This window comes from Tachysurus vachellii, chromosome 24 (genome assembly GCF_030014155.1).
Source record: "Tachysurus vachellii isolate PV-2020 chromosome 24, HZAU_Pvac_v1, whole genome shotgun sequence".
NCBI classification, from domain to species: Eukaryota; Metazoa; Chordata; class Actinopteri; order Siluriformes; family Bagridae; genus Tachysurus; species Tachysurus vachellii.
The window spans coordinates 15,833,815-15,846,314 of record NC_083483.1 but is presented as its reverse complement, the minus strand read 5'-3'; the positions used below and the strand labels follow the sequence as shown (position 1 = coordinate 15,846,314).

The following is a 12,500-nucleotide window of genomic DNA, read 5'->3' as shown; positions in this document are numbered from 1 at the left end:
CAACCCTGGAGGTGTGAGGCGAACGTGCTAACCACTAAGCCACCGTGCCCCCCCTTAAAAGTTTCATGTAAGGTTCAAATCAAACATCCAAACTGTGAATCTGATCTCAGTGACTTTGACCCTGGACAGACGGACCAGAGGGTCTCATCACACACACAACAGTCACTAGAGTTTACACAGAGTTTACACATTGACTGGTACAAAGTGCTGCATGGAAATGTTCTGCGGGAAAGTGGTGGGTACAGCTGTTTAGGAGGACGTTACCTTAAAATGTTACAAACAGTGTTACAGACTAAGTGCACCCCTTCATGACAACCTTACTCCTTAATATCAGTGTCCTGTTTTAGCAGGATAAAGCTCCCTGACACACTGCAAAAAATGGTTCAGGAACGGTTTAATGAAATAAAAAAGATGTTCAAGGTGTTGACGTTGCCTTCACATTCCCTACATTGTCAGTCTGATCAAGTGGTATGTGGGACGTGCTGGACAAATAAGTCAAGAGTCAAGAATTCTTACAGTAAGTCATTTCACTAGGTGAAGTGGTGGCTCAAGAGCAACTGTTGGGCCCTTGAGCAAGGCCCTTAACACTCTCTGCTCCGGTGGTGATGTATCATAGCTGACTCTGTGCTCTGACCCAAAGTTTGAATATGTGAAGAAAGAATTTCACTCTTCTGTAATGTATATGTGACACAATAAAGTCTTCTTCGGGACTTTTAGGATCTAGGATGTTAGTTCTCACTTCTTTTCAATTCTGTCTTGTAGCTTTCTTAATTAATCTTTCTCTTCAGTTTCTTTTACACCCTGATACACCCTGATACCAGTCATTCCTGCCAAGGTGTGATAAAAGACTGGCATTAAGTATTCTTCAAGCAATCCAGCTTAATCAGCCAAGAGGATTCAGGTTAAACAAGGTATACTACATGGAAGTGTGACGGACCTTCGTATTGTGTGCCACTGCTGCCCTCTTCTGGCTGCCAGCTCTGTAGCATGGCCACATGTTGTTGTTATTATTATTATTATTATTATTATTATTATTATTATTATTATTATTATTATTATTATTATTATTATTATTGATTAATTAATTTATATTTATTAATTAAAATTAGTTTTTATTGTTGTTGTTGTTATTAAGTTCAAGTACCAAAAGCACATAAGCAACCTATTGTTTTAGCTTTTCTTCTTCTTCTTCTTCTTCTTCTTCTTCTTCTTCTTCTTCTTCTTCTTCTTCCAGTCTTATTAATTCATATGTAACATTTATTATAGTCCTATAATTTACACAACTGTATTGATGTCAGGAAAAGATGTTAGAGGTTTTAGTCCAGACAAACAAACTACCATTTGTTAGCTAGGTTGGTAAACAGCAGGCAACAGACTGGCTAACCTTTCTGAGCTGTTTTGTTGATCATTAAGGCCATTCAGGCAACAGTAAACTGTTATTTAAAAAATTAGCTTGTGTCATCACTTAATTTCCCAGGGCTCTCACGTTTTGAAGACAGGCAGGAGTGACATCTCCAACCCCACACCCAAACACAACAATGGGGGTGTTGTTGTGTTTGGTAATAATTACTGAACTCAATTTAACCAAATACAAAGTATTTATTCAATTTCCATTTATTAATTTGTGTGTGTGTGTGTGTGTGTGTGTGTGAGGGAGAGAGAAGGAGAGAGAGAGAGAGAGAGAGAGAGAGAGAGAGAGAGAGAGAGAGAGAGAGAGAGAGTGGGAGAGAGGGAGAGAGAGAGAGCGTGGGAGAGAGGAAGAGAGGAAGAGAGAAGGAGAGAGAGACAGAGAGAGAGAGAGAGAGAGAGAGTGGGAGAGAGGGCGAGAGAAGGAGAGAGAGACAGATTATGACTGGTGGTGTTTATTGTAAGTGTTTGTTGCCTTTTTGGACTCCTTTATCATTTGTAACGTTGCTCCCATATAAAACAGTTCAGCACAAGCCCAGACATTTTTAGGGTCATGATTGAGGACAATGTCCTGTCCAGAGACAAGCTGTTCCGTGTTGAGGTTTTGTTTTTAACCGACCATCGAATATACCCTCTGGGCTTCAGCATTATAATGTGGAAGCATTAAAACCAAGGCTGCTTGTTCTGAGCAGGTGTTGTCAGTGAACCGGGGCCCCCTGGCACCATCTCAGGGCCCCCAGTTTGAGAACCACTGGCCCTAGACTACTTGTTCTGAGCAGGTGTTGTCAGTGAACAGGCTGTAAAACTGTTGGCTAAGTTACAGACACTCATGAAAAACTCCTGCTGATTATCTGGGAAACGTCTCTAACAGCAGTCACAATGTCATTGTGAATTAGTGATGCTCGCAGCTCCAGTGGTTTTCTCTGTGTGTGAATGAGGATGATGCTGAACAATTCCAGGATCCCTCAGTTTATGAGTCTGTCATGTCCAATACTCCTAATCACCTTTTGTTTATGACTAAACATCACTAAATAAAATGTATTTACTGTGAGGGAATGTGTTGGGATGTTTTAGTAAAGTTTTTAAATGACAGAAACGTTTCCTAAACAAATTACAAAGCAATCTGGATTTGTCAGCTTCATGTGTAACTTCTAACTATTCTATCTGCATGTGTTTGTGGGTTTTGTACAGTGGGCCTTTGTGCTAATTCGGATATTAACGCTGTGTATCAGTAAAAACAGACTGTCTCGGACGCGACGTCACGCTGCGACACCGTCGGGAGCGCGCGGGGCGCGGTCACGATCCATGGGCGGGGTCGAGAGGGAGCGCGCAGTCTCGGGTGCGTGCACTTTGCTGGAGCCGGTGCTGCTGCTGGGAGAATAAAACGCTGTGAGGTTTTATTTCGGTTATTATTTATTCCTGTTTTTTTACATCGACATCACTAACCGGTGCAACATGCGCGAGATCGTTCATCTACAGGCCGGACAATGCGGCAACCAGATCGGAGCCAAGGTGAGAGAAATAATCATCATATAGTCATCATCATACAGTCATCATATAATCATCATCATATAGTCATCATATAATCATCATCATATAGTCATCATATAATCATCATCATATAATAATCATATAAACATCATATAGTCATCATCATATAATCATCATATAATCATCATATAGTCATCATCATATAATCATCATCATCATATAATAATCATATAAACATCAAATAATAATCAAATATCATGTAATAATCAAATAATCATCAAATAACCATCATATAATCATCATAAAGAGGAACGACATGTAAAAACTGCAGCAACTGCATCTCGTCAGCTGTTATTTGGTGTTATAATAATAATAATAATAATAATAATAATAATAATAATAATAATAATAATATAGACGGTGTAATTATGCAGACAGAGAGAAAAAAAATATTAGTAATTTAAAAGGAAACAATAAATGATTTAAAAGCAGCTGATTTATAAAGTTTATGAATTGATCTCGTTATAAATGGTGATTTGGTGTCCTGCTGTCAGGGATATAATGGCGCTGATGGAGTGAGGTTTCATCTCCTTTGTGTCTGAGGCTCAGGCTGGATGTGACCTTCAGAACACTAAACTGCACAATTAAACCAGTTTCTCTCACATCTTAATTCTTCTAAAGCTTAATCTTTACATTAGTCTAAAGACTTGCTGCAGCAGACATTTTGGGGTTAATTCTGTGGGATTTGTCCTTGTGTGTGTACAGGGGTGTGGTCCTGGGTGCAGGGATGAAGACACAAACAGCAGGATGTGATTGGTGAATTAAATAAATAAATACAATAAACATTACGCTTTGGGTCTAAATGCAGACTGGAGACAAAAATATTCTGTATAAATGTAAATGTCAGATTGTAAAAGCTGTAAACAAACATTGATCTGGTGCGCGTGCGCGCGGGCACGCGAGCGCTTCAGGATGATTCATTGTGCAGCACAACAATAAAACCCTTTACTGATTTGCATATTTACATACTGATTTGCATATTCAGAGTTGTGTCAGAATCGGCTGATAATTGTGCAATTAACGATAAAGATCGTACAGATCTGCTTTACAGCGTGTCTACATTTATTTATTTATTTATTTATTTATTTATTTATTTATTTATTTATTTATTTTTAAAATATTTAATAATTATATTTAGATTTATAATATTAATCTCCATAATACCAGATAAAAAACCAGATAAAACAAGTGGCTGCAAATCTATATCAAAAGTTATTTTTCTAGCCCTGTTATCTCACACTGATATCACAATTCTATTAGTGTTAACTTGGCATACTTTGTTTTCTTTGTGTTTTTTTAAATGATTTTACTAATAATAAACCATTTCAGAAAGAGCTTACAAGGAATTTGTTTTATTGTCATACGCTTCACATACACACAGAGACAACAACAACACACAAACCATACAAATAAGATGAGAATAAAAAAAATATATGCATATGTAAATACAAATAGACAAAAAATAAATAAAACGTATGTACAGTATTGCTATAGATGATAGAATAGAGTATTATAGAATAGAATGAGATGCAGGGATGTAATAGGATGGAGGTGATAACAAATAAATGTAAGGTTATTGCACATTATTATTGTGTAATGGGGAACATTTAACTGTTCATCAGGTAGATTGTCTGGGGGAAGAAACTGTTCTCGTTGTGCTGGTATTTGGGACACGCCGGCCAGATGGTAAACGTTCAAAACGCGGATGACTTGGATTTAAGGGATCCAGAGTGATTTTTTGAGCTCACTCTGGATATATACAGTTCTTGGAGGGGGAACAGCGTAATTGGCACACAGTAAATATTTATGCCTGTTAAAATGTTCTGACTGTTATAACACAGTGTGATCTCTATCCTTCTGTTTCTGCAGTTTTGGGAGGTGATCAGCGATGAGCACGGCATTGATCCCACTGGTACCTACCACGGAGACAGCGACCTGCAGCTGGACCGCATCAGTGTCTACTACAATGAAGCTTCAGGTCAATATCTCTGCACCACTTAGTAGCACAGTCAGAGAAAGATCTCATGAGCTTTACGTTGTTTGTGTTAACAGATAATACTGAGATAATGACATATGATTCTTTATTTCATTTTTGTTACTATCTTATAGCACCATACGATTGCCATGAAACAGTACACACACAAAGACACATATGCACAACATATCATAACTTCATATCAAAGACCTGGACAAAGCAGGGTACAAAGAGTCGAATGTATTAAACACAGACCCACCTGGTAAGTGTGTGATTTTAATGTTTTGTTTAATTCTCCACCTTTTCAGGAGGCAAATATGTTCCTCGAGCCATCTTGGTGGATCTGGAACCAGGAACCATGGACTCGGTTCGATCTGGACCTTTCGGACAGATCTTTAGACCCGACAACTTTGTCTTTGGTAGGGTGAAATACATGTAATTTTAATACATATTATACTTAATTAATTGCTTGATTTGATTGCGGTATTTTAAAAAATACACACAAAAAAAAACATTTAATATTAAATGGAGGTCAATATAAAACATACCACTAGATGGCAGCACATGTACAAAAATTTTCATAGCAATTTTTTGGGATGTTAATTATAGAACAGTAATAGTTTTTCTCTTCTTTTCTACAGGCCAGAGTGGTGCTGGGAATAACTGGGCCAAAGGCCACTACACAGAGGGAGCTGAGTTAGTGGACTCTGTCCTGGATGTGGTACGTAAGGAGGCTGAGAGTTGCGACTGCCTGCAGGGTTTCCAGCTCACCCACTCTCTGGGAGGTGGCACTGGCTCAGGCATGGGTACGCTGCTAATCAGCAAGATTCGTGAAGAATATCCCGACCGCATCATGAACACCTTCAGTGTGGTGCCTTCTCCAAAAGTGTCTGATACAGTGGTGGAGCCATACAATGCCACGCTGTCTGTGCACCAGCTGGTGGAGAACACTGATGAGACCTACTGCATTGACAACGAGGCTCTGTATGACATCTGCTTCCGTACGCTCAAGCTGACCACGCCCACTTACGGCGATCTGAACCATCTGGTCTCAGCCACCATGAGCGGTGTCACGACTTGCCTTCGCTTCCCCGGGCAGCTGAATGCAGATTTGCGCAAGCTGGCAGTCAACATGGTGCCATTTCCACGTCTTCACTTCTTCATGCCTGGTTTTGCACCCTTGACCAGCAGGGGCAGCCAGCAGTACCGTGCACTTTCCGTTCCTGAGCTGACTCAGCAGATGTTCGATGCTAAGAACATGATGGCTGCCTGCGATCCACGTCACGGCCGTTACCTCACAGTCGCTGCCATTTTCCGTGGCCGCATGTCCATGAAGGAGGTCGACGAGCAGATGCTCAACATCCAAAACAAGAACAGCAGCTACTTTGTAGAATGGATCCCCAACAACGTCAAGACGGCCGTGTGTGACATCCCACCTCGTGGACTCAAGATGGCCGCCACCTTCATCGGCAACAGCACAGCCATCCAGGAGCTGTTCAAGCGCATCTCTGAGCAGTTCACGGCCATGTTCAGGAGAAAGGCCTTTCTCCACTGGTATACAGGAGAAGGAATGGATGAGATGGAGTTTACTGAAGCTGAGAGCAACATGAACGACCTGGTTTCCGAGTACCAGCAGTACCAGGATGCTACAGCTGAAGAGGGAGAGTTCGAGGAGGAGGGTGAAGAAGAGGCTGCCTAAATCGCTCTCGCTCCTTCATCGCATCTTTTTATGGTTGCTTCCTTTGTGTTTTCTTGCTTCTCGTCCCACATTCCCGTCATTTACTCCATCAGGTGTTTTGTGAAGGTGTATCTGTTCAAGACAAAAACTCTCATCAATGCATTCTCACTTTTTCCCAGTGCTCTCTTGAAGGTATCTTAGTTAGTTCAACTCAGTCTGTTGTTTTCCTGTTGTGGACACAACTCGCAGTCTAGAAAACCTACTTGTTTTCAAATGTAAAGCAACCTTATCTTCCGCTGTAACTCAATAAAAATGTGGTTAAACGAGTGTAAGTTGTGATGTTTTTTGTTTGTTTGTTTGTTTAATTATTTTGGTTGGTTTGTGGTTTTATTTTTTTAAACACAGTGCCTCTTGCTTTAGTGTTTAAACACCAGAGGGTGCTGCAGAGAATAAAACAAAATTCATATAAATGTTATTTGTTATACAAGATGAAAGAACTGAGAAATCTGAGAAGATCCTAGATAGCAAAACAAATGGATAAATCAGCAACTGCGAAGTTCACCCAGAAGGAAGAAAAGAGACAGACGGCTCAAAAAAGAAATAGCAGCTGCAAAAGAGGAAGTCCTGATCTTGATTTCCTCTCTGCGCAGACTCACATAGTGTTGTATGCAAGAGGGAGGTTTATGAATACACACATGTATACACAGCTGGTAAACTCACATAATAAGTGCATGATGCTGAGAACGAAGGAAAGGATGGATACGTGAAGAGAAGGAATCAGTAGCAGACGTCATATTGACAACACGAGCATCACACCCGAGATTCTCCACACAGATCAGGAAGTGATTCTGCCAGCCTGATACAGATTATGTGAGCGTGTTGGTGTGTGTGTGTGTACGTCTGTGTGTGGTTGAAAAGCTACATATATATATCCTGTCCAAAATGATACCGTCATCACAGAAACTCCACTAATCACTTATGGACTTCATTCTGAAGCTACACCATGGGATCCAGAATAAAGTAAGTCTGATTTCTGCTTCTCTGATTCCTCTTTTATCTGATCTGCAGCTCTCTGAGATTTCAGGCCACAATACATCCCAGTCGCATTTACTTTAACTTTAACCCACAAGTCATTATTGATACACACTGTATAACTGCTTTTTTACTTAATTATGTTAGTGGCTTCTTGAACAGTCCATTTCCTGGACACACTTCCTCTGTCAGTGTGAGCTTACAACATGTAGACTTACACACTTAAACCTGTGTCTCCATCTACAGAGTTTATTCTGCTTTTTAACACTGCTTTTTATTGTTAATTGGCCAGGACAAAGGTGTGAGGGTAAAATCACACAGAACTTCTGGTATTACTCGAAGATGTAATGATGGTCTATTATTAATATCAACCTTCATGCAACTTCAGATCGTTGCAGACTTCATTAACATCAAAGATCAAATATAACAGGATGTGCTGTTGTAGGAAAATTATCCACACCTCGCTATAAAAGCACATCCTGTGATGTTTATTGCACTTACACTACAACTTCTATCCATTTACTTTATCCGTGTAACGTTGTGGAACAAAACATTCTGAATTTTTATCTCTGACTGTTACTAAAGCAGTGCAACATGTGAATCAATCATATCATTTGCTGCAGCTTTAAAAAATTTCTGACCAGATTTTTAAATAAATGCAGAATGAATTGCTCAAACCTGAGCATTTGTTTCTGTCTCAGTATCATCAGAAATCTTTTATTTTATTCATGTATTTAAATTTTATTTAAGTCACCATAACAACCTTTTGTCCTTTCTGGGTTTGAGTCAGTGTAAAATTACACTTGGATGATCTTGTGATATTGCACTCACTCTTATACTTACTGAACTATTACAAAATGATGTAGCACTAAATTTTACACGATTATATTATTATAAGCTGTTTCTTTTACATCACAGATTCTTTCATATTCAGTGAGTTTATCAGTTCCTCTACTCGAATTATTGGAGAGTTTCTGTAAGATACGACAATATTTACGTTGCCTGTTTGTCTACTGATTTTGTGGGTTTCAGGGAAAATCCAGAAAGGACGTTTTACTGGTTCTTTCAAGCTTCATGCCCCATCGCCAGAGACAAAGGTGAGCGGATAGGCTGTTTTTTCTCTTCTCTTTTCTTTTTTTTTTGTGCAGGCTGATACTGTGTGCTGAGAAAATGTCTCTTCTTCCTGTCATGTGATTTAACCAGAAAGCCACAAGACCAACAGGGTTGTTGTCATGGAAACAACAGGATGAGCTAGCCTGCTAAGATTAGCTGAAGCCTGTGGTCACTTTAAATGTCATCAAAGTAAAGAGGGAATAATACAAAATGAAAAGAAAAAAAAAAAAAAACAGAACAAGAGAGAGAGAGAGAGAGAGAGAGAGAGAGAGAGAGATGTTTGATGCCACAATAAATAAAAACACTACTATTATGTATTGTTTTTATTGACAGGTGTTAGTTCTGTCTAAGGGCTTTTACTAAATGCTGTAAATGTAAATTAACATGTGATTCTGCAGTAGATTTTTACTCTTACAGGTTGCTTTAAAGAGTCTACATGAGCAGTTTTAATTGTACAGGAAGAAGGTGTTTGTGTGACTCAGTGAGTTCAGTTAACCACATCCTCTACTTACTACAGAAATGAGCCTAATATATGCGCTAAACTGAGAACAGTGATGTGTGTGTGTGTGTGTGTGTGTGTGTGTGTGTAAATTGCAAATGTTCATTGTTAATATTATTATTATTAAATCTATAATACTGACCCTGATGAAGGTTAGAGGTTAGAGGATGATGAAACACACACTGATGAAAAAAGTTTAGAACTAACTTCCTCTAACTACCTCTTACTACCTCTAACTACCTCTAACGTCCTCTAACTGCCTCTAACAACTTCACCTACAAGGTGATCAACACGTTTGGGGTTTGTGTTAAAGTGCCTCAACAACACCACAGCTGTAGGGTCTCCAATCATCCTCTGCTCAGTGATGCTTTATTTCAATTATTAGAGCAGAAGGGTGCTAATACTTTGTGCTGTGTAACACATGGACTAGGATCGATGTGATCAGAGCTTAAGTGCTTAGTGTGCAGCATTAATACTGAAACCGTGCACACGGATATCCAGGAAGTAAAACACATGATTAAAAATAGACATTAACACAAAGTCGATAAACGTCCCACACAAAACAAACAAAACTATGATGTCATAAACATTTAGTATCTTATGGCTTCATAAATGACAGAAACACAACAAAAAAATGCAAGAAAATTCTGCATGAAAATGAGTACTATTTTCTGAACTGCTGAATAATGAATGTGTTCGTTGTGTCAATGTCTTAGCAGTTGATATTATGTTATATATCTTTATTTCAATTTTTCAAATCATGTTGCACTTGATGGTTAACAAAAAATAAAATAAAACTATTTCCTTTTGTTTCATCCACATTTTCTATCCCTGATTTTTTTTCATGTTTAAAGCTTGTGTTTAAAGAAGTTGGCGAACAAGAAGCTACTTAAAAAAATCAATAGAAATAAAACTATGGATTTAAAAAAGATATATATACAGTATATATATTAATAATCTCAACAGCGCACTGAAAAAATCACCTTAAAGGACCCGGTTGACTCTGAGCCCACGACCCGGTTGACTCTGAGTCCAGCCCGGTGTTTCTACATGTTCTGTGTGGTGTATGAGCTTCAGTATGCTAGCGCTGACCCTGATTTATCTAGAACTAGCTGTAGATATAGACAATAACACCAACATGTGTCTCAATGTTCAGATCCTGGGCTGCTGTTTCAGTTCCCAGAGGACTTCACTGATGAGGTCAGTGCCAAAAAGAAAACCTTGTTGTATACTGTACTGTGTTAAAATAACAAACATCAGGAGGATTCAAATATTCCCTTTATTTAAGTTTCGTTTGTCTTTCTAGGAGTGTTTGCAAACCCTTCCTCGATTTTGCTTCCCGTATGACATAGAGAGGTAACGTTATTGTGTCTCTTCATTTATTTAATGGTTTATTCGTGTCATGTTTGAATATTAATGAAACTACTTGACTGACTGGTTTCTAGGGCGAGGGATGGAGTAGCTGTGCAGCACTTTACATTTGCCTTGACTGACCTTGAGGGATGTCAGAGATTTGGCTTCTGCAGACTCACCTCCAGCTCCCAGACCTGCCTCTGCATCCTCAGGTCTTTATCCTTCAACTCTACATAACCTGAAGAGCACAGATTAATGATCCTACACGTAGCCTCACCTTCACCCTCACAGGCTGTACAGCAGACATTCATGACGTCCTGTAGACACTGATGATGAGAGTTGATGAGGGTTGATGGTCACTGCTAGTGACTGCTAGTTTTAGAAGAAGGCTGAAGGTGGAAAAGGAAGATTCATGCCTGGTGGGGATTCGAGGCTGGTTTAATCATCATAATTCATGCTAGTGAATATATGTGGTCTTGGCAACCGGATTGGGAGAGAGAGCATGGAACATTTCATTTAAAAAAAAAGGAATAGAAGATAATGACAATCAGATATATGATGAATCTGATTCTCAGCCATTCACTGAAACTCCCTTTTCCACTGTCTGTATTTTCTGACATCTTTTTGTGAGTTTTTTTGTGAGTAGGTTTGTAACCTGTCTCTCATACCTATGTGCAGATCCAGATCATTTATCATAATAAGGACAATAATAAGGATAATTCTGTCATTCTTTATATCACACAGCTATCTGCCTTGGTTCGAAGCCTTTTATAAACTCTTAAATAACCTGGCAGACTATGTGACAAAAGGCCAGGTAAACACTGCATTTCCTCATTTTAGTGTTTCCCTTTTAAACAAAAAGAAATCCCTTATAACAGTTTGTCGTTTTACATTTGGACAGACGAATGAGATGAGAGAGTTACTGGCAGCTCTTTACAAACACCCTGTGCCACTGGCTAACAGCTTAAACTCTCTGCATCTGGTAAGTTCTCTTTAAGATCTGATCAATACTCAATGAGAACCACAATGTCACGAAATAGTGGAGTTTTTATGATTATTCATATGAACAATTTCAGTGTTCTAGTCACAAACCCATGTGACTAGAAACAGAAACAAAGGACATTATTTATAATCCCACTGTCTGGTGTCACCCAGATGAGGATGAGGTTCCTCTCCAGGTTTCTTCCTCATATCCTCTCAGGGAGTTTTTCTTCAAGCTTGCTCATTTATAGGATGAAGTTAAATTTCATTTTGGACTTTTAAATGTTTCTATTTCTGTTCTTAATAGCACTATACAGATAAAATAAAACTAAATAAAATTGAATTGAATTGAATTATATGTCTACCTTTAGAGATGTTATACTATTATATTATTAATTGACTAGGCTTTTGAGAAATTCACATTTTAAACTTTGTCACAATTTTTAGATTTGTGAAATTCTTTATGTTTTTGTTTGTTTGTTTGTTTGTTTGTTTGTTTCAGATGCCGTACTTTGTCGCTCCGGATCCAAAGACTTTACCTTCTGTTCCAGAGAGTGTGAGTTTGTACTGGACGTGTGTCTGTTATCATTCACTATATTGTTGTTCTCATTGTGTCTGTACTCAAATGTGTGTATGTGTGTGTGTGTTTATTTAGAGGAACCTTACAGAGCTAATCGTGGCCGTAGACGTGGGGAACCTGCTGCAGCTCTACGCTAGCATGCTTTTTGAGAGACGTATCCTCATCTGCTGCAGTAAACTCAGCACGGTGAGGAAGACCGTGTGCAGTAGAGAGAAAGCTCAGGGTTTCATCTGGTGTTGATTGAGCTGTCATTGTGAGCACGGACAACTGATGTGAAACTGTTGTCGATTCACAGTTTCCTGTACTTCCTTCAGGTCCTGTGATTGTACAT

The 12,500-nt window shown here is 38.9% G+C and overlaps 2 protein-coding genes across 2 annotated transcripts in view; both read left to right on the top strand.

Annotated features, from left to right (window-relative positions):
• The first annotated feature begins 2,727 nt into the window (after positions 1–2,727).
• On the top strand, positions 2,728–6,938 carry LOC132839508 (tubulin beta-4B chain-like). Its single transcript, XM_060860523.1, has 4 exons — positions 2,728–2,919; positions 4,828–4,936; positions 5,242–5,352; positions 5,575–6,938. The coding sequence occupies exons 1-4, from the start codon at positions 2,863–2,865 to the stop codon at positions 6,630–6,632; spliced, it is 1,335 nt and encodes a 444-aa protein (XP_060716506.1). The 5' UTR covers positions 2,728–2,862; the 3' UTR covers positions 6,633–6,938.
• A 309-nt stretch (positions 6,939–7,247) lies between these two features.
• dennd1c (DENN domain containing 1C) overlaps positions 7,248–12,500 on the top strand; it is a 13,829-nt gene continuing 8,576 nt past the window's right edge. Inside the window, exons 1-9 of the mRNA XM_060860486.1 lie at positions 7,248–7,631; positions 8,676–8,740; positions 10,412–10,455; positions 10,562–10,611; positions 10,701–10,820; positions 11,353–11,422; positions 11,510–11,590; positions 12,092–12,145; positions 12,245–12,355. Of these exons, the coding sequence (XP_060716469.1) occupies positions 7,615–7,631; positions 8,676–8,740; positions 10,412–10,455; positions 10,562–10,611; positions 10,701–10,820; positions 11,353–11,422; positions 11,510–11,590; positions 12,092–12,145; positions 12,245–12,355 (612 nt within the window). The 5' untranslated portion in view covers positions 7,248–7,614. The remainder of the gene's footprint in view (positions 7,632–8,675; positions 8,741–10,411; positions 10,456–10,561; positions 10,612–10,700; positions 10,821–11,352; positions 11,423–11,509; positions 11,591–12,091; positions 12,146–12,244; positions 12,356–12,500) is intronic.

Bases quoted from the DNA above. Each gene is read 5' to 3' on its own strand.
- LOC132839508 (XM_060860523.1), top strand. From the start codon at position 2,863: ATGCGCGAGATCGTTCATCTACAGGCCGGACAATGCGGCAACCAGATC. The intron at 2,920-4,827 runs GTGAGAGAAATA...CTGTTTCTGCAG, and splicing joins GCAACCAGATCGGAGCCAAG to TTTTGGGAGGTGATCAGCGA. The intron at 5,353-5,574 runs GTAGGGTGAAAT...TCTTTTCTACAG, and splicing joins ACCCGACAACTTTGTCTTTG to GCCAGAGTGGTGCTGGGAAT.